Source organism: Anabrus simplex, chromosome 7, assembly GCF_040414725.1.
Source record: "Anabrus simplex isolate iqAnaSimp1 chromosome 7, ASM4041472v1, whole genome shotgun sequence".
Lineage (NCBI taxonomy): Eukaryota > Metazoa > Arthropoda > Insecta > Orthoptera > Tettigoniidae > Anabrus > Anabrus simplex.
Genome location: NC_090271.1, coordinates 99,768,132 through 99,790,061, shown reverse-complemented (window position 1 = coordinate 99,790,061; position 21,930 = coordinate 99,768,132). Strand labels below are relative to the sequence as shown.

Genomic DNA, 21,930 nt, shown 5'->3' with positions numbered 1-21,930 from the left:
CTTAAGATGGTCTTCCGTGGTTTCCCAAGCAAATGCTGGGCCTGTATCTTAATTAAAACCACGGCCGCTTCCTTCCCATCGTTCATATAAGACCTATCTGTGTCGGTACAACGTAAGGCCAATTGTAAGAAAAGAAAAGTAGAGGACTGGGTAGGCATTTAATTCATTGAGGCTTGCAGGCAGAATGCTTAAAGGCTTAACAATCTATAGTGAGGATGTATTTGTGTATGAAATAAATCACGATGGAAGAATATCATGTTACACATTTTCTTCATCTATGTGAATAACCAAGAAGTTATTGTCTGACTCGTTGGCTGAATGGTCAGCATACTGGCCTTCGGTTCAGAGGGTCCCGGGTTCGATTCCTGGCCTGGTCGGGGATTTTAACCTTCATTGGTTAATTCCAATGGCCCGGGGGCTGGGTATTTGTGCTGTCCCCAACATCCCTGCAACTCACACACCACACATAACACTATGCTCTACCACATCAACACGCAGTTACCTACACATGACAGATGCCGCCCACCCTCATCGAAGGGTCTGCCTTACAAGGGCTGCACCCGGCTAGAAATAGCCACACGAAATTATATTATTATACCAAGAAGTATTGTCGACAACTTACCTGCGAAGGAAGGCAATGCAGACAAAATAATGAAATCGGCACTGGGTCTTCGTGTACCATAAAAGCCTTGTAGACTGAATGAGTGTAAATTATTGTGAAAATCAATCAGAACATTAAGACAGAGAGAGCCTCCGTGGCTCAGGCGGCAACGCGCCTGCTTCTCACCGCTGGATTCCGTGGTTCACATCCCGGTCACCCCATGTGAGATTTGTGCTGGACAAAGCGAGGTGGAACAGGTTTTTCTCCGGGTACTCCGGTTTTTCTTTAATTTAAGCAACACTCTACAATATCATTTAATTTCATCTGTCAGCCAGTAATCAATGTCCGGGTCCATGGCTAAACGGTTAGCGTGCTGACCTTTGGTCACAAGGGACCCGGGTTCGATTCCCGGCAGGGTCGGGAATTTTAACCGTAATTGGTTAATTCCACTGTCACTGGGGCTGGGTGTATGCGTCGTCTTCGTCACCATTTCATCCTCATCACGACGCGCAGATCACGTACGGGCGAACTTGTCCTCTGACATTCCCGGCACTAAAAGCCACACACCATTCCATTTAACGCACAATGCCTAGATGGGGGCTTAATGCATTCCATTCCTGACCCGGTCTAATGACTGGCAACAGGTTGTGAATTTTCATTTTCACAGCAAGAAAGAGCAGTACTAATATTGGTGACTGCGTTAGTTGGCAGCTGATTAGAAGAGAAATCTGTAGCGTTAAACAAAAGCAGCAATTACAATTCTGGAAAATCACAGGAAATTAGACATTGTGAGTCATTGCTGTAATGCGACAGACTGATAAACTGGAACCCCTCTGTATAAAGTACTTCTTATCTGCGGACGTACTTGACGCTTGTGCCAGGAGGATCAATAATATGACAGTCATCTGGACATGTATCATAAACGTAGTGCAAAAGATAAGGATTGAAAAGTACAGCGAAGCAAATGGTCAAAAACATTTCTGACTGAGTCACATCAGAAGCCCTCGTTTCCAAAGGGGGCTGCAGTCTATGGAACAGTTCTGTTTCCGACAGTCACACATAAATGTTCAGTGATATTGGGGTAGGAAACAAGTAGGACTGCGAAGATAGTGGCCATGTGCTTAAATTAGGCACGATCCAGGTATGAGTCTAAGGTAAACCTCGTATTGGATCGTATAGCTGTGAGTTTACCTTTTCTTCTTTCTTTCTTTCTTTCTTTCTTACTTTAGTAATCCGTTTACCCTCTAGGGTTGATTTTTTGCCACCTCTACCGCCTCAAGTCCAATGTCCTGGATCGTGAGACTTTGGGTCGGGGGATACAACTGGAGAAGGATGACCAGTACCTCACCCAGGTGGCCTCACCTGCTATGCTGAACAGGGGCCTTGGTGGGGGATGGGAAGATTTGAAGGGATAGACAAGGAAGAGGGAAGGAAGCGGCCGTGGCCTTAAGTTAGGTACCATCCCGGCATTTGCCTGTAGGAGAAGTGGGAAACCACTTCCAGATTGGCTGAGGTGGGACTCGAACCTACCTCTTACTCAGTTGACCTCCCGAGGCTGAGTGGACCCCGTTCCAGCTTTCGTGCCACTTTTCAAATTTCGTGGCAGAGCCGAGAATCGAACCCGGGCCTCCGGGATAGCTGGTAGTCATGCTAACACCTACACCACAGAGGCGGACTGTGTCACGTAACTGTCAGCTTGAATTCGGGAGAGAGTGGGTTCCAGCCCCATTGTCGGCAGCCCTGAAGTTGGATTTCCGTGGTCCTGTTTTCACACCAGGCCACCTTAAGGCCACAGCCGCTTTCTTCCCACTGCTAACCGTTCCCTGTCCCATAGTCGCCATAGAGGTATCTATGTCGGTGCAACATAAAACATATTGTAAATTTTAAAAAACGTACCTACAATATCATTCATTGTCACAATAAAAACATTACAAAAATTCACTTTACACATAATTAACAGGCAATACAAATACTAAAAGTAAATGGTCAAAAAAGTACCAATGCAGCACATGGATTATATCAAGACACGTTTTCTGACCTGTTATAACGAATGCTGCGGAGCCCTATAGTAGGTTATTAAGACTATCGCATCGCTATTACAAATTTCACAGGATCCATATAAGTGATTTGGATACTAAGGAACTCACAGTGTTCAACTCAACGGATCAAACCTTAAACAAACATGAAGTGAGTAGCGAACTTGAAACAAATAAACATTGTACTGTAGAAATAAAAATGACACCTCCGCTTCCTTCTCTTCCCTTCTAGGCAGCCCTTTGAAGTATCGGTTGTTTTCCTATAGAAAAGCACAGTACTGTAATACAGGCACTGCGCGTCAAGTTTATCCTCGAAGAATTAACTAGGTTCTTCGTATGTAACCTAAGTTACTTCTCATACTATCGGCCTGTCATCAAACAGACCGTTCTCCAACTTTTCTCTTCATTGCCTCATTACTGTCTACTCGATAATAGGTATATAGATCCATTTTTACGTTATTTATTTCATATACGTCCACTGCTAAAATACAATACATAAATGTAACCCTTTTTGCACTATAAAAAACGCCAGAACGAACGTCTCAGACGGAAGAGCGCTGGCTTTCTGAGCGTAAGTTGGCAGGTTCGATCCCGGCTCATAAATTTGTCAGTAGATTTACCGGCACGTAAAGGAACTATGGCGGGACGAAATTCCACCACGTCGGCGCCTCCGAAAACCTTTAGTTAGTGGGACGTAAAGTAAATATTTTTTGTTTTTATTTTGTTAGACGTTTACGGCCATTAGAGACCACAATAAGCAACATTTATACATTTTAGAAGCTTTCTTTGCAGTCCAGTATCGTTGCGCTCTCCGTCTGGCAGTCTGTCTCCTTTCCGCTGCTCTGCTGTTCTTCTTCACGAAAGCCCTTGAAGTTATAATAATGTCTTCATTCTCTATTTTTTTTTTTTTTTTTTTTTTGCAGGCTGCTTTACGTCGCACCGACGCGGATAGGTCTTATGACACGACGATGGGACAGGAAAGGGCTAGGAGTGGTTAGGAAGCGGCCGTGGCCTTAATTAAGGTACAGCCCCAGTATTTGCCTGGTGTGAAAATGGGAAACCACGAAAAACCATCTTCAGGGCTGCCGACAGTGGGGTTCGAACCCACTCTCTCCCGAATACTGGATACTGGCCGCACTTAAGCGACTGCAGCTATCGAGCTCGGTCTTCATTCTTTAGTCCTATTATTATTATTATTATTATTATTATTATTATTATTATTATTATTATTATTATTATTATTATTATTATTCACATTTTCATTTTCGATGGTATACGTAGGAACAAGTCGATTGTCATCGGCTCGTCTGAAGGGTCGGAAATACCACTACAGAAAATCGAATCTTGGTGTTTTCAACTACGAAGCTAATACCTTCCTACTGTGACTTTCTCTAGGCGTTGCGGTGATAAAAGTTACGACTGTGTTAATGGTTACACCGATAATGATAACGTATAACGGGACTCAGTGCACGCTATAGTAGAAATTATTTAAAATTTGTCCTTAAAAAAATGGAAATATGACGTACTGAGGGGGAGCGGTACACCTCGATAGATCAAATAATCAAATTATTCTGCCCATTAAAGCAAGGTTACCACCATCACTTACTACCACTACTACTGTACTCGAACTTTCCTACATTATTACCGTATGTTAATGGCATTTCAAGGGTGTATTGTTTCCAAGTACAAGTTCTGTTGTACAGGATGCTCTTCTTCTTCTTCTTCTTCTTCTTCTTCTTCTTCTTCTTCTTCTTCACATTTCTCGCTATTGTCTGGGGTCGTACTGATGTACAATAGACTGACCAGTGTCACGGTCGGTTGCCTTTCCTGACGCCAACTCTGTACGGAGGGATGTATTAACTATTGCGTGTTTTATTATTTTTCTTGCAAGCGTTTCAAGGTCGCACTAACTACAATCAGGTTTTCGGCGATGATTGGATAGAAAAGGGATAGGGCTGAGAAGGAAGCGATCTTGGCCTTAATCAAGTTTCAACTCTAGCGTTTGCCGGATGTGAAAATGGGAGACCACGTTTAACCACTTTAGGGCTGCTGATGGTAGAGATCAATTCCACCATCTCCGGAATTCTAGCTTACAGCTTCGTAGCCTGAACCACGTAGCCAACTCACTCGGTAGTATTAGATTATCACTCTAACGTGTGAAACTTCGTTACATTACAGTTAATAAGAAAATGCAAAGCCAACTCCGTACAGGCCATCAAGGCCCTTGGAGGGCTGGAAGGTAAAGACTTCAACTATCCCTAACCTCGGCACTTGATGGAGTGAAGTGGTTAGCTTTACGCCCGACCACCTTTCCCCCAGGAATTAACCTTGTAATGATGTTTTGTGTAGGCTGAGTGAACCTCAGGGCCATTGCACCTTCCGAAGTGGAAATCTCGTTTCTTAAATGTTCGACTTTCTGAGGGGGAATCGAACTCATGCCTTTTCGGATGAACCGAACAGTCCTTTGCCTTTAGCTCTTCAACCAGACAGCCCTTACATTATAGTTAATACAGTTATTATTATTATTATTATTATTATTAAAGCCTCCGTGGGTCAGGCGGCAGCGCGCCGGCCTCTCACAACTGGATATCGTGGTTCAAATCCCTGTCACTCCATGTGAGACTTGTGCTGGACAAGGCGGAGGCGGGGCAGGTTTTTATCCGGTTAGTCCGGTTTTCCCTGTCATCTTTCATTCCATCAACACTCTCCATTAACATTTCATCTGTCAGTCATTTGTCATTGCCCCAGAGGAGTGCGACAGGCTTCGGCAGCCAGAACATTTCCTATATTCGCCGCTAGATGGGGGTTTCATTCATTCCATTCCTGACCCGGTCAAATGACTGGAAACAGGCTGTGGATTATTATTATTATTATTATTATTATTATTATTATTATTATTATTATTATTATTATTATTATTATACGTACATCTTCATTATAGACCGTTATGCCTTCCAGCGTACAGTCTGCAAGCCTCTGTGAATTTAGTGAACGCCGCCACAAGCCTCTATTTGTAAACAGTTCTATGGCATCGTTTAGTTCTACACCTCTTAACTTTAAATGATTAAAACCTGAGTCTAAGCATCGTCTTCTTGTTCTCCCTCTACTTTTCTTACGTTGCGTGACCGAGTTCATTATTCTTTTAGGTAACCTATCCTCCTCCATTCGTCTCACATGACCCCACCACCGAAGCAGGTTTATGCCAGCAATCATTCTCGCTACTTTCATGTCTGTTACTTCCAACTTATGAATAAGATACCTTGAGTTCACCCAGCTTTCACTCACACGACGCAAAGTTGGTTTGAAAACAGATACAGTCGAACTTCGATATCTCGAACCTCTATTATTCGAATTTTCAGTATCTCGAAGTAACCTAAATTTCCCTGCCGTTTATCCTATTGTTCACGTGTATTTATTTTTCTATTACTCTAAATTCGGTAACACGAATTTCTCGATTTCTCGAAGTAAACAATTCCCCCCTTGAAGCAAAAAATACCCTGTAACTCGGATTTTGTGCAACATAAACTGTGCAGTACGGTATTTATGGTTTGTGGGGAACAGTTCACAAGAAGAGAAAGGTGACAGCAATGCTCGGAGCTAATATGACGGGAACCGAAAAACTAAAATTTCTGATGATCGGAAAATCGGCGAAGCCTCGCTGTTTCTCGGGTGTGAATTAATTACCGGTCACGTACGAAAGCAACTCCGGAAGTCGTGGATAACAAGCTCCATTCACGAATCTCGGCTGCGTGGTATTGACGAGAAGTTTGAACGTGAAAGGATAAAAGGTTAACAGTAACAAATGGAAGAGACTAACAGATTGTTTCCAAACGTGTTAACGGAGGTAGGTTTATTGTTTCACTACCATATGTACTGTATCCTATCTTCTAAAAAGTTTCTATAATAAGGGTTATAATTAAAGTGATGCCGTAAAATCGAGTTTGTATAATTTGAAATACTGTTAAAAATAATGTCCCTATTATATAAAGCCACAAGGCTAACTGACTCACTCACTCACTCACTCACTCACTCACTCACTGACATTAATGTTTGCCCACTTCCAAGTGCGCTAGCAACTTGAAATTCGGTAATCTGATAGCTATTAGGCTGCAACCCAAGGAAAAATTCCAAACAGTTGAAATTTTTCATATTTAGCCCCCGTTCCCCCCAATCAAAATATCGGACTAAAATTTCGTGTTAGACCCTTCCAGATGAGCTAGGAACTTGAAATTCAACAGTCTGATACCTATTAGTCTGTAACCCAAGGTAAAATTCCAAAAGGTTCAAATTTTTTATATTTAGCCCCCCAACGAATCAAAATATCGGACTCAAATTTCGGGTTAGACCCATCCGTTCCAGATGAGCTAGAAACTTGGAATTCGGCAATCTGATAGCTATTATTCTATAACCCAAGGAAAAATTCCAAAAAGTTCAAATTTTTCTTAATAGCCCCCCGCACCGGATCAAAATGTCGGACTCAAATTTCGTGTTACACCCTTCCATCCAATCAAATTATCGGACTCAAATTTCGTGTTAGACCCTTCCACCGGCAATCTGATACCTATTAGGCTGTAACAAAAGGAAACATTTCGGAGAGTTCAAATTTTTCATATTTAAACACCCCCCCCCCCCACCTCGCTCAATCACATTATCGGAATTAAATTTCGTGTTAGACCCTTCAAGCCGACAGTCTGATACCTATTAGGCTGTAACCAAAGGAATCATTCCAAAAAGGTCAAATTTTTCATATTTAGCCCCCCTTCCGCCCAATCAAAATATCGGACTAAAATTTCGGGTTAGACCCTTCCAGATGAGCTAGGAACTTGAGATTCGGCAATGTGATAGCTATTAGGCTGCAACCCAAGGAAAAATTCCAAAAAGTTCAAATTTTTCATACTTAGCATCCTCCTCGCCCAATCAAAATATCGGACTCAAATTTCGTGTTAGGCCCCTCCAGATGAACTAGGAAGTTAAAATTAGGCAGTCTGATAGAAATTGCGCTGTAAGCCAAGGCAAAATTCCAAAACATTCCAATTTCTTATATTTACCCCTGCACCACCCAATCAAAATCCTCTGCCCCCCTAGCACCAAACAAAGTGGCGGACGCCGTGATGCAGTACCCTACAATATTAAAATTTGGCAAAAATCTATCTCCTAACCTGTAACAGACGTATAAATTGCAAGAAGTTCAAATATTTAACCTTTTACCCACTCAAAAATTCGAAATATTAAGCAAAATTTAATGACGGTGCAGACTTTCGTTTCGAGCTATCTTGCGACTCAACAGTAATCGCTATCAATAAACGGATTGCACTTTCTTATCCTAAAATGAAGAGTTCTCAGTATAAGCCCGCAGACACGTATGATTCAATTATGTGGTATACATTCTCAAAAACGACATTCTCTATAGGCCTATCTCGAAATTTCGATAACTCGATATAAAATTTGAGATATCGAGGTTCCACTGTAGTTTCGTCCGGGAGCTTTCTTCCTTCTTACAGAATACTGTTGATCGCAACTGCGAGCTCACTGTGTTAGCTTTGTTGCACCTTGATGCAATCCAACTTACTATAATACAATCCAAAATACTTGAAATGATCTACCTGTTCCAGCTTTGTATTCCCAACCTGACATTGAGTTCTGTTAGGTTTCTTCCCGGCGAGGAGTAAGGAATTGTAATAAATTATCAAGGGAATTGTTCGATATAAATTACCGAATTCTTTGAAAACATTTAAAAACAACCTAGGTAAACAACTGATAGGGAATCTGCCACCTGGGTGACAGCCCTAAATGCAGATCATTAATGACTGATACTGACATCACTTTGGTCTTGGAAAGCCTAATTTTCATGATACTCGTTGCACCTATTTTCAAGTTCCAATATAAGCTCTATTATTATTATTATTATTATTATTATTATTATTATTATTATTATTATTATTATTATTATTATTATTATTATTATTATTCCTGACCTTTTTGCTAAATACTTGGGGTCGGTAACAGATGTACTGCTTGCCCCAGTTTACCGGCAGGGTGCCCTTCCTGACACTAATTTGACACTATTGCGCGTTTCTGTAGTGGTTGGTACTGCGGTCTTAGTGCGTACATGAAAACAAGTGTATCAAGACGACACAAACCGAGCCAGAGGAATTAACCACATGCTGTTAAAACTCTCTGTACCACCGGGAATCGAACCCTCTGACCATTCAGCCAAGGAGTCCGACAAAAACTTTCCTACATTATAATCGGATATCTATTAATTATTCTTCCTCATTCCCAAGTACAATAACACTTTTGTATACGACGTACCTACCTAGACTCTTCCTCCTTTAGCTTCTTCCGGCAGTGCCGGGAATCGAACCGGGCCTTTGAAGATGGCAGCCAATAGTGCTAACATTTAAGCTACGGAGGCGGAAAATAATAATAATAATAATAATAATAATAATAATAATAATAATAATAATAATAATAATAATAATAATAATAATTTTAAACCCATAGCGCAACAGCTCCGAAGGGCCTTGATTTACCAGGAGACCACTGCTCAGCACGAAGGCCTGCAGATTACGAGATGCCGTGTGGTCAACACGACGAATCGTCACGACCGTTATTCTTGGCTCTATAGACCGGAGCCGCTATCTCATCGTCAGATAGCTCCTCATTTGTAATTACGTCGGCTGATTGGTTTCGAACCAGTCTTCAGATCCAGGTAAAAATCCTTGACCTGGCCGGGAATTGAACCCGGGGCCTCCTGGTAAAGGCAGGCACGCTACCCCTACACCACGGGACCAGCAATAATAATAAGAAGAAGAATGTATGTTGTATGTTGAGTGATCATCCCGGAGGCTGGTTTCAACATCAAAAGCTCCGCCATCAACCGACATAGGTGGCCCAGGTATCACTGGAGGGGCGTGCTAGGGAAATGAGGAGTGATATAGTTTCCCGTTGCTTTCCTCACGCAGCCAGAAGTTGCTATTACATATCAGTCTGTCCAGCCCACTAAAATGCACGCACCAGCCGACCCTATGAGCAACATTTTCACACCATTCATAACAGGGACTGGCTGCATAAGGAATGGCATTACTAGCATCACTCATACCTCGGTCACTTTCGTGTTGTCTTTTTTTTTTTTTTTTTTTTTTTTTGCTAGTTGCTTTACGTCGCACCGACACAGATAGATCTTATGGCAACGATGGGACAGGAAAGGGCTAGGAGTGGGAAGGAAGCGGCCGTGGCCTTAATTAAGGTACAGCCCCAGCATTTGCCTGGTGTGAAAATGGGAAACCACGGAAAACTATTTTCAGGGCTGCCGACAGTGGGGTTCGAACCTACTATCTCCCGAATACTGGATACTGGCCGCACTTAAGCGACTGCAGCTATCGAGCTCGGTGATGTTTCGTGTTGTCAAAGCCAAGGATGAGACTGAGACAGGTTAATGAAAGCAACAAATTTGTCCTAGCCCACACCAGAAGACTTAGTGCAGTGTAAACACTAGGTGTTGCCAGTAAAGACATAATAATAATAATAATAATAATAATAATAATAATAATAATAATAATAATAATAATAATAATTCTCCGTGGCTCAGGCAGCAGCGCGCCAACCTCTCACCGCTGGGTTCTGTGGTCAAATCCGGGTCACTCCATGTGAGATTGGTGCAAGACAAATTGGAGGCGGGACAGGTTTTTTCTCTGCGTACTCCGCTTTTCCCTGTCATCTTTCATTCCAGCAACACTCTCCAATATAATTTCACTTCATCTATCAGTCATGTCCCCCAAAAAGTGCGACAGGCTCTGGCAGCCGGCACAATTCCTATCCTCGTCTATAGATGGGGGCTTCACTCATTCTATTCCTGATCCGGTCAAATGACAATTCACGGCCAAGACGACTTACCTATCGAGGAACGCCAAACTGCGACACTATACGATGACCATCCGGAACGACCCATTGTACGCCCCTGAGACCACGACATGAAGCGAAAGAGCTTGTATTCGATTGGAAAAGGAGGAAAAGATCCTGAGAGATATATAGGGTAAAGGGGGGGGGGGGCGAAATATGGGTTCTTAAATCAAGGCAGGACAAGTACGAGAAAGTAGAACCAACTTCAAATGTATTACGGAAAAGATGCTTGAGTTTCGCGGGGCGTTTAATGAGGATGGATGACAACAAGTTAACAAAGAAGATACCGGGCGAGTTGGCCGTGCGGTTAGGGGCGCGCAGCTGTAAGCTTGCATCCGGGAGATAGTGGGTTCGAATCCAACTGCCGGCAGCCCTTAAGATGGTTTTCCGTGGTTTCCCATTTTCACACCAGGCAAATGCTGGGGCTCTACCTTAATTAAGGCCACGGCCGCTTCCTTCCCTCTCCTAGTCCTATCCTATCCCATCGTCGCCATAAGACCTATATGTGTCGGTGCGACGTAAAACCAACAGCAAAAAAGAAAAAAAGATAATTATGGAGTGCGACATGTTTAATGAGAAATAATTTTAAGAAGGAAATTAGGGAGGACTGGAAGGCTATTGGCGTAGAAGATAAATATCCACTCACGACTGTGCAGGAGAGATCGGTTTGCCAAAAGCTCGTCGAAAGTCACAGATGGACCGATACTAAGATCAAGATCCAAACCACAAAAGCGGAGACAAATAGGTGGAGTGAAAGAATGAAAAGGTATTGGGAAGACGTGCTGAACAGGTCATTACATAATAATAATAATAATAATAATAATAATAATAATAATAATAATAATAATAATAATAATAATAATAATAATAATAATTACAAAATTATCCACAATAACTTACCAACTCCAGCACTTTAACAATAGCATACTTGACGGATGGCATGTTCGTTTTCAGCGTTTCCGCGCACTGTTAGTTCAAGGTCGTGTCATTATCCATTCAGTAAACACACCGCACACAAATCACAAGTTGTCAATGAATCCACTGTTTATCAAGCGCTCACTACACCCCCATAGCACGCACTGCTGGTAACTGCGCCAAGAAGCACTTCCACAGGTGAGGAAGTCACCTTATCTCCCATAGCTGTGGAGGGGGAGCGCTAGCCATTATCGTCAATGCCACTTTGATGTAACTCGAGTTCTCATAGCCAGAGAAAGTTAACTAACCATTACCTTTACGTACTAAACAATGCTGGGAATGACCAATAACTACAAACACTGCTCTGCCTCATTGTTCAGTTTTCACTCTCAACTTGACCTTCAACCAGCTTCAAAATTCGGAACCAAGGATTTCCGTGAACTATTCTTTAACTTATTACAACCTATTTCCTAATGAACCAGGTCATTGCTCATGGTGAGTATGACACACAGCTTAACACTTCGAGAACAAGGTCTTAACGTGACAGTTCGTTGGAAATAATCTTTAGTCCTCTTGCTTACACCCACCCCTCATTATACAGTAAAACGTGCGTGAGTTGCGTGAGTTGCGTAACTTCCAGTCGGGCGTGGTCAACAGCGATTACAGAAATTGTGTAATACGGGTAGGGTAGGCTGTATTGAAATGAGAGTTTTAAAACGCAGTGAAACACCTGTCTGCGTCTTTTGTTGTTAAAAAAAAAAGAAGTATATAATCGTATGGCCTGAACTACCCTTTTGTTGACATTTTTGACGCCATTTAGTCTGCATACGTGTCAATTTCAACGTTCCGTTTGACTACTAGATGGTAGAAAAATCAAAACTATGTTGGGTGATCTATTTCTGAGTTTCGGTTAATTTTGTCGGGTATTCATCGAGTATGTCACTAGAGATCTTATACATACGGCATGGGTTAGCAAATGGACTTTTCTCCGTCATTCAATAATCCGACTACCTCTGCGAGTTCGAATATATTATCTTGGGGTCGGAAGGCCGCTCATCCGCAGAGGGAGCTTTTAATGTTGTTGGTGGTGTTGTTGTTGGAGTCATTCTAGTCTGGTTTGCTGCACATTTAAGCGTCATCTTATCCTGTGTTAACCTTTCAATTTCTACCTAACTACTACACCTACTTTAATCTGTTTCGGTCTACCTCAACCGTTCTTACTCCCTACACTTCCCTCAAAAGCTAACTGAACAAGTCCTGGGTGTCTCAAGATGCGTCCTATCAATCTATCTCTTCATCTGGTCAAATTTCGTCAAATTGTTCTATTCTCACCAACATGATTCCGAATCTCTAAATTTATGATCCGATCTATTCACGCCACCTTCAGCGTTCTGTTTTAATACCACATTTCACAATTGTTTTTTTCTTTTTTTTTCTTTTTTCTGGGGGACAATGGGATTAAGGGTACATTGTTAAAATCAATCAAAGGCATTTATGTTGACAATTGGGCTACAGTGAGAATTGATGGTAGAATGGGTTCTTGGTTCAGGATACTTAATACTTACAGGTGTTAGACAAGGCTGTAATCTTTCACCTTTGTTGTTCATAGTTTACATGGATCATCTGCTGAAAGGTATAAAGTGGCAGGGAGGGATTCAGTTAGGTGGAAATGTAGTAAGCAGTCTGGCCTATGCTGACGACCTGGTCTTAGGGCAGATTGTGCCCAAATCCTGCAGTCTAATATCTTGGTACTTGAAAATAGGTGCAATGAGTATGGTATGAAAATTAGCCTTTCCAACAGAATCGAATGCCAGATTGGTGATAAAAAGCCTGGAACAGGTAGATAATTTCAAGTATTTAGGATGTGTGTTCTCCCACGATGGTACAGTAATGTAGCAAGTGAAATTGAATCAAGGTTCAGTAAAGCTAATGCAGTGAGCTTGCAGTTGCGATCAGCAGTATTCTGTAAGAAGGAAGTCAGCTCCCAGATGAAACTATCTTTACATCGGTCTGTTTTCAGACCAGATTTGCTTTACGGGAGCGAAAGCTGGGTGGACTCAGGATATCTTATTCATAAGTTAGAAATAACAGACATGAAAGTGGTGTGAATGATTGCTTGTACAAACAGGTGGGAACAATAGCAGGAGGGTACTCGGAATGAGGAGATAAAGGCTAAGTTAGGAATGAACTCGATGGATGAAGCTGTACGCATAAACCGGCTTCGGTGGTAGGGTCATGTGAGGCGAAAGGAGGAGGATAGGATACCTAGGAGAGTAAATGGAGGGTAAGAGAAGTAGAGGTAGACCAAGACGACGATGGTTAGGCTCAGTTTCTAACGATTTAAAGAGAAGAACTAAATGAGGACACAGCACTAGTTGCAAATAGAGGATTGTGGCGACGTTTAGTGAATTCACAGAGGCTTGCAGACTGAACGCTGAAAGGCATAACGGTCTATAATGATGATGTGTGTGTGCGTGTATGTATGTGCTTTTTTCACGCCCGTTGTTGCCCGTGTTTCATCTACATTCAGTGCAACGCTGTACACGAAAGCTCATCTTTGTACTATGCATATCTATGTTAGAAATGAGGACTTTTCTGTTCTTAAGAAAAGTTTTGTCCGCATCTGTGGTGTAGTGGTTAGCGTGATTAGCTACCATCCCCAGAGGCCCGGGTTCGATTCCCGCCTATGCCACAAAATTTGAAATGTGATACGACGGCTGGGACGGGATCCACTCAGCCTCGGGAGGTCAACTGAGTAGAGGGCTGTTCGATTCCCACCTCAGCCATCCTCGAAGTGGCTTCCCACTTCTCCTCCAGGCAAATTCTGAGATGGCATCTAACTTAAGACCACGGCCACTTCCTTCCCTCCTCCTTGTCTATCTCTTAAAATATTCCCATCCCCCCATAAGGCCCCTGTTCAGCATAGCAGGTGAGGTCACCTGGGCGAGGTACTGGTCCTCCTTCCCCAGTTGTATACCCCCGACCCATAATTTCACTCTCCAGGACACTGCCCTTGAGGCGGTAGAGGTGGAATCCCTCGCCAAGTCCGAGAAATAAATTAATTTATTTTCGTCTTGTACTCCTTTTCCGAGACTGTCACTGCCACTGGTGGCAACCTGTCAGCCACTCATTATGGTGTCAACACATCTAAATTTATTAAGACCGGGCGAGCTGACCGTGCGGTTAGGGGCGCGCAACTGTGAGCTTGCATCCGGGAGATAGTGAATTTGAGGCTCACTGTCGGCAGCCCTGAAGATGGTTTTCCGTGGTTTCCCATTTTCACACCAGCCATATGCTGGGGCTGTACCTTAATTAAGGCCACGGTCATTTCCTTCCCACTCCTAAGCCTTTCCCATCCCGTCGTCGCCATAAGACTTATTCGTGTCGGTGCGACGTAAAACAAATTGTAAAACAAAATCGCATTTTATAGACATGGTGAAAAGCTTTAGGGTTTTTACCCTGTCAAGAAAACAACTTGAAATTATTTACGTTCCGTAGAGAACATTACTCCGTGTCTTCAGAATAAAATCTCGTCTGTTCACGAGGAAGACTTTTCTAATTAGAACTTTTTCGTAAACGTTTTCAAATACCTTGGAAATGTATCCAACATTTCGTTTTAAGGCTGTGATACACGTGTTGCGGGTCGGTATTTCGACGAATTATAATCTATATAAATCTATTTAAAAATCTTAAAATAAGGCAATACACTACAGTGGTGAAACCGGAAGGCTTATATGCAAGTGAATGCCTGGTACTAAACTACAAATTAGATAAACTTGTGGTACTAGAAAGGAGAATCATGAGAAAAATCTTAGGCTCTGTGAAAACAACAGAAGTATGGAAATCAAGATCTAATGATGAAATATACAGGGACATAGAAAACATAACAGATACCGTAAGAAAAAGGAGATTGCAATTTTTCGGACATATTTACAGAAAGGATTATTCCAGATTAATAAAAAGGATTTTCAAGTTCCTTTGGGACAAAAAGGCAACAACTAGCTGGATTCAAGAAGTAAAGAAAGAAATAAAGAAACAATATAAGAAGAAACTATGGACAGAGAAATTTTTAGAAAGAGGGTAGTAAGTATGCAAGGATTCCAAGGAAGATTGAACATGAAGCCTGGTGCGAAGTGGTCCGAGGACAGAAAGAAACAGCATAGTGAAAGGATGAAAGAATATTGGAAGGAGCGGAAGAGAAAACAACAAAGTATGAAGAACTGAATTGAAATTGGCACGTGGTCCTTAGCAGGCCTCGTCGGAAATAATAATAATAATAATAATAATAATAATAATAATAATAATAATAATAATAAGTAAACTCGTGTCCTCGCCCTGAGGTTGTAAAACTTATTTTAGACATAACCCCAAGCTGAATGTACCATTTTAACTACATACCACCCCTCCTGCCATTCTTTCTATCGCAGTACCGGGAATCGAACCTGGACTTCCGGGGAGGCTATGGAGACGGAAATAATAATGATAATAATAATAATAATAATAATAATAATAATAATAATAATAATAATAATAATAAGTAAACTCGTGTCCTCGTCCTGAGGTTGTGCAACTTATTTTATGCATAAATCTAATGGAGGCGAGCTGAATGTACCATTTTAACCACATACCAGTATTCCTGCCATTCTTTCTCTCCCAGTACCGGGAATCGAACCTGGGCCTCCGACGAGGCAGTTAATAGTGCTAACCATTAGGCTACGGAGTCGGAAATAATAATAATAATAATAATAATAATAATAATAATAATAATAATAATAAAAACAAATTATGGAAATACCGTGAATACCAGTGAACAACAAACATGATAATGCACAATACGATTAAGTTTGTGAGGCTGGTATATCTGAAAGTATCACGGCAATGAAAAGTAGTCTATGGTAATTGGAAACAGATGTTTGTCAAAATCAACTGAATATGTCATTGTTGAGCGGCGAGGTCTCGGCTTTCTTCAGTCAGCATTATAGGAAGTCAAAAATATTACACATGAATAACATGAATAAAAGTGCCAAGAATTGTGTGACAGTTTTAATTGTTACATTAATTTGAACTGAACAGAGAAATATGATACAACTGCGGAGAGATTTCCAATATCGAATCCAGGTGTTTGGCACACAAACTAGTGATTACAAATTGTATACCACCACCTCTCCTAACCTGCCGCTCAACATTCTGATAGTGCAAACTGTTAACCCTGTCTCACTTTTTTCCTTATTATATCCATCAATATTGTTGTCCTTGTTGACCGATTCAGTACAGGCTTCGCACGGGAGCAATTATGATTACCGATGACCTATATGTTACGCCCCTTTAAACAACGAGCATCTAAAGAAGTTCAGTGATATTCTAAGATATTTACTGAAGAAACTTTTATGTCCTCGTGATCGTTCGTATCATCCGAGTTTTTACTTATCAGAGGTGGCCTTGGGCCATATGAATTCGGATAACCAGGGTTATACTTTATTATTATTATTATTATTATTATTATTACTGATGTTTTCAAATCTCGACAGTTCACGAAAAAGGCTTCTCAAACAATGAGGTTATTCCACTTCTATATAACGTATAAATTCAAACCACTATCGGCAGACCTGAAGATTGTTTTCTGTGGTTTCCCATTTTCACACCAGGCAAATGCTGAGACTGTACCTTAATTAAGGCCACGCTCGCTTCCTTCCCACGGGATGATAACCTCGTTGTACAAAACAACAGTCACCTCATCGTTAAGACTGATAATATCTTACACCTTCATTCATTACACTTCCTGTCTCCCGCCTGTCGTAAGAGCCAATGGGCTCTCAGTTTGGGAGCGTGTGTTTGTAACCACGAGTCCCCTAGCTGAGTCCGGCAGTGTTTCCAATTACTTTTGCCAGCGCCCTCGATTTCATCTTACCTGACCGACCCCCCTTGGTTAACTCTTCTGCCCTCGACATTGGACGATTAGGTTTGCGAGACCTGTGGACGCTTACATTTTCACGCGTCGTGGCATTCCCCTTTCTCTTACCGATACCCTCATTATTGAAGTTCTACCTCTTCTATGTTTCTTCTGAACAGTGTTAAGAGACGATGGTTGCCCAGTTAAACTTCCTCTTAAAACAATAATCGCCACCATTTATTACATCAACCTTCACGTAAAGTGAGAAATAATCCCAAAGAACGTCTCTATAACCAAAGACACTACTTCCTTGATACAACTCTCGCTATCACTTGTAATATTGTTTCACCAGCATTTCCGTGCGATGATCTCTTTAGTTCCGTAGCGCCTACTCCGGAATAACACCTCGTTAATGCCAAATACGAAGTTCCCTGTAAACATCGTGACTCTCGCGCTTGTATACTTCCGTCACTCCAAGATCGTAACTAACTACTTCTGCGCCGACCAGCTGATCGGGGGCTCGTTCACTCAGTGTTAAGGGGACCTGGACGTAATCATGGACCGAAAATATCGATTTTGAATTTTTGTTGTAAATGAATCAGATTATGTGTGGTTTGTGCTTGGTTAACGTCCTTTAAAGGGCATTTAAAGTCACCCATGCGATTGGAACGCCCCTTTTAAAAGCCATAATATTGATATAAATTGAATGCCATTTCTACATTTCTACATGGACTAAAAGAATGAAATGGCGTATGGCTTTTAGTGCGGGGAGTGTCCGGAGACAAGTTCGGCTCGCCAGATGCAGGTCTTTTGATTTGGCACCCGTAAACGACCTGCGCGTCGTGATAAGGATGAAATGATGATGAAGACGACACATACACCCAGCCCCCCCCCCCCCCGTGCCAGTGAAATTAACCAATGATGGTTAAAATTCCCGACCCTGCTGGGAACCGAATCCGGGACCCCTGTTACCAAAGGCCATCACGCTAACCATTTAGCCATGGAGCCGGACACTAGATGGACTGTCATATTGCTTTGTTCATTATCATCCTCTGCCTTATGATGCAGTTTAAGCAAATCTATATAAATAAAATAAGAGTTTTGTCTGTACATTGCTCAGAATTTGAAAAGAATGGTATTTCTGTATCGGTCATGTCCACAGTAACCAGAAAATGCATTTTTTATTTTTCCGTAATTTCTGTCTGTCTGTCTGTCTGTCTGTCTGTCTGTCTGTCTGTCTGTCTGTCTGTCTGTCTGTCTGTCTGTCTGTCTGTCTGTCTGTCTGTCTGTATACGCATCACTAGAAAACGGCCAAAGAGAATTTAATGAAAATCGGTATGCAATATCGGGGAATAAGTCGCTACAATCTAGGCTATAAATAATTTTATTCACGCTGATAGAAATGGTAGTTTAGGGGAAGGCGTAAAATTTAATTTTCAAATATTTATGTTTTTAGTAGTCCTATCTTCATAAAATTGGTATGCAAAGTCGAAGAATACATCGCTACAGTATAGCTTATGAATAATTTTATTCACGCTGAGTGAAATGGTAGTTTAGGGGAAGGCCTAAAATTTAATTTTTAAATATTTACGTTATTAGTGGTACTATTTCATTGAAAATTGGTATGCAAAGTCGGAGAATGAGCCACTACAATTTAAGCTATAAGTAATTTTATTTACGCTGAGTAAAATGGTAGTTTAGGGGAAGGCCTAAATGTAATTCTCAAATATTTATATTATTAGTTGCCGTATCGATAAATACTACATAACCAAAGTTATAGAGAATTAAATTTCCGACCATTTTATGTCTTATACATTTTTATCGTACCGGCTATGATAACAAAGATATTCATGAATTTGTACTTTGTTGCTAAGTCCATATCAACGCCGAGCCATGAGAAAATGGGTTAACAGAATTTAATGAAAATCGGTATATAGAGTCGGAGAATAAGAAACTACAGTCTAAGCTCTAAACAATTTTATTCATCCTGGATGAAATTGTAGTTTAGGTGAAGGTGCCTAAAGTGTAATTTTTAATTACCAATGTTATTGGTCCTATCGAAAAGTACTATATAAAAAAGTTATAGAGAATAAAATTTCCTATCATTTATCTTTTATTCAGTTTCACCGTACCGACTATGATAAGAGTGGTATTTCAGAGTCGGAAGAAAACGAAATGTGAAGGCGTATAATATCGAAAGTGTATAACATTGATCAACAATAACATTACATTGACCATTGTTTAATGTGATGTTCTTTGTCTCTTATTCTGCCTCTCAACTCCGAGTATAATAGCCTGACTGAATATTGGCGGGAAATAGCCGAGGAGTTAGAAAACTTTCTTCTTTAGCATGCCATTCCTCTGGTCCATACATTTTCTGATACAGCTGGTACGTAACACACTGGATCATCATAGTATTTCAGCTATTCGATCCCTACTCTGACGCGCTGTTTCTTTGGGCAGTGTGCATACTTAAGGCAGAGCCTCACTTAGTAGTAGTATGGCCTGGTCTAGAATAACAATTTAGGCATTTTCTGAATTATAACACCACAATAAATAACTCAAAATTCAACTCTCAAAGCCGTTTCTTAAGAAACGCTTCTTTCTCTTCACTTTTATTAAATTCCACATTCAATTTATTCCAAACTAGCAGTGAAGAAGGGGTTTCTCTTCTGGCTTGCAGGAAAAATTTGCCTTTAAGTCAGATAGATTTTTCCGCCGCCAGTGTAGTGAATTGATATTTTCCGACTCATCGGGTACTCCTAGAAAACAGAATAGTAACTGGGCATAGTTTTTGCCCTGGGAGTCTCCACTATTCGACCATCTCCCCGCCAAAGAAAGCCAAAGAGTGTTCACAGATCACGGCTGTCTGTGGTTTGGTCATTCCAGGTCTGGAACTTTGGACTGTTAGATAGGCAGCGTAGTCCTGTTAGTTAAAAGTGAGAAAATGTGTGGTGTTTCATTTGAACAAGTATTTCGTAATATGAAAGCATTGCTTTTAATCGCGCCATTCCTATAAACGTCACTGTATGTTCATTTCAGTTGGGAAAACCACTAAGACAGTCTTTCTGAGGATGTGAAAAGGCATTATAATGAAAACATCCCAACCTGATTGTGACTGATGGTGTGAAACTGGGTCTACGATTACAGTGAAAATTCCCTCAGTCTTCATATGAGAAAAGATGGTTGGTGACCTCCCGTCAAGTTTCTAGGGTAACGTTAAGAGCTATACAATTTAATACAATCTTGCTCACAACATGTACACTACCTAACCTAGAATTCTGTATACAATGTAGAATTCCGTAGCGAAGCACGGGTACATCAGCTAGTAAGCCTATATATAGGGAATAGGGATCTTGCAAAACCTTCTTTGTTCTCAAAGTGTTTGCATGGTAAAATGCTAAATCCGAACGAAAGTTTTAACAACATAATAATTGGAAACGTTTGTCAAAAGCAGTGTTTGTTGGCCTCAAAACAATACAGTTTTGTGTGATGGACGCTGTAATTTGTTTAAATTATGGTGCCAGCAGTAGACTGAAAGTTATGGACATTCTGGGGATCAAGAATGGACTTAACATGATGTGGGCAATTTGGGCCACTGCCTTTCACCGACTCCTACAGTCGGAGAAAGATGCCCTGCAAATGACTAAGGAGGCAAGAACTAGGAGAAATCTTGCAAAGAAGAAGGAAATTGATAATGATGTTGAAGGGAAAGAGGAGTATGGGGCGGGTTTGTTCTGAACCTGATGTAGTTAGTTTACAATGGTGTCAATTTTCTTTCTCTATTTACCAAAACTGTATAATTCTGGATTTTAGGTACATTTTTCTCCGCCTCTGTGGTGTAGTGGTTAGTGTGATTAGCTGCCACCCCCGATGTCCCGGCTCGATTCCTGGTTATGACACGAAATTTGAAAAGTAGTATGAGGGCTGGAACGGGGTCCGCTCAGCCTAGGGAGGTCAACTGAGTAGAGGTGGGTTCGATTCCCACCTCAGCCATCCTGGAAGTGATTTTCCGTGGTTTCCCACTTCTCCTCCAGGCAAATGTCGGGATGGTACTGAACTTAAGGCCTTCCTTCCCTCTTCCCTGTCTATCCCTTCCAATCTTACCACCCCCCACCAAGGCCCCTGTTCAGCATAGCAGCTGAGGCTGCCTAGGCGAGGTACTGGTCATCCTCCCTAGTTGTATCCCCCGACCCAATGTCTCACGCTTCAGGACACTGCCCTTGAGGCGGTAGAGGCGGGATCCTTCGCTGAGTCCGAGGGAAAAACCAACCCTGAAGGGTAAGCAGATTAAGAAAGAAAGAAAGAAAGAAAGAAAGGTACATTTTTCTCATAAACTACAGTACTAATGCTACTGTACTGAAATTTGGTACACGTACTTATTGTGTTCCTAACATAATCTCATAGTAAATTTACGTCAATAGGAAAAAGCTACTCAATTAATATGACATATTATTATTCAATTTTTTCTTTTAAAAGTGCAAAAAATATACTTTATTTTTAATGCTAATTATTTACCGAAATTAATGACATTTATATGGGGTATAGGTATAGATGTACTTAATACACTTCCTGAGTTTCATATT

At 41.3% G+C, this 21,930-nt stretch overlaps 1 protein-coding gene across 1 annotated transcript in view; it reads right to left on the bottom strand.

The window, feature by feature from the left end:
• Positions 1-11,618, bottom strand: part of LOC136877713 (histone H3.v1) — an 80,215-nt gene extending 68,597 nt beyond the window's left edge. Inside the window, exon 1 of the mRNA XM_067151923.2 lies at positions 11,440-11,618. Within this exon, the coding sequence (XP_067008024.2) occupies positions 11,440-11,481 (42 nt within the window). The 5' untranslated portion in view covers positions 11,482-11,618. The remainder of the gene's footprint in view (positions 1-11,439) is intronic.
• Positions 11,619-21,930: the final 10,312 nt, after the last annotated feature.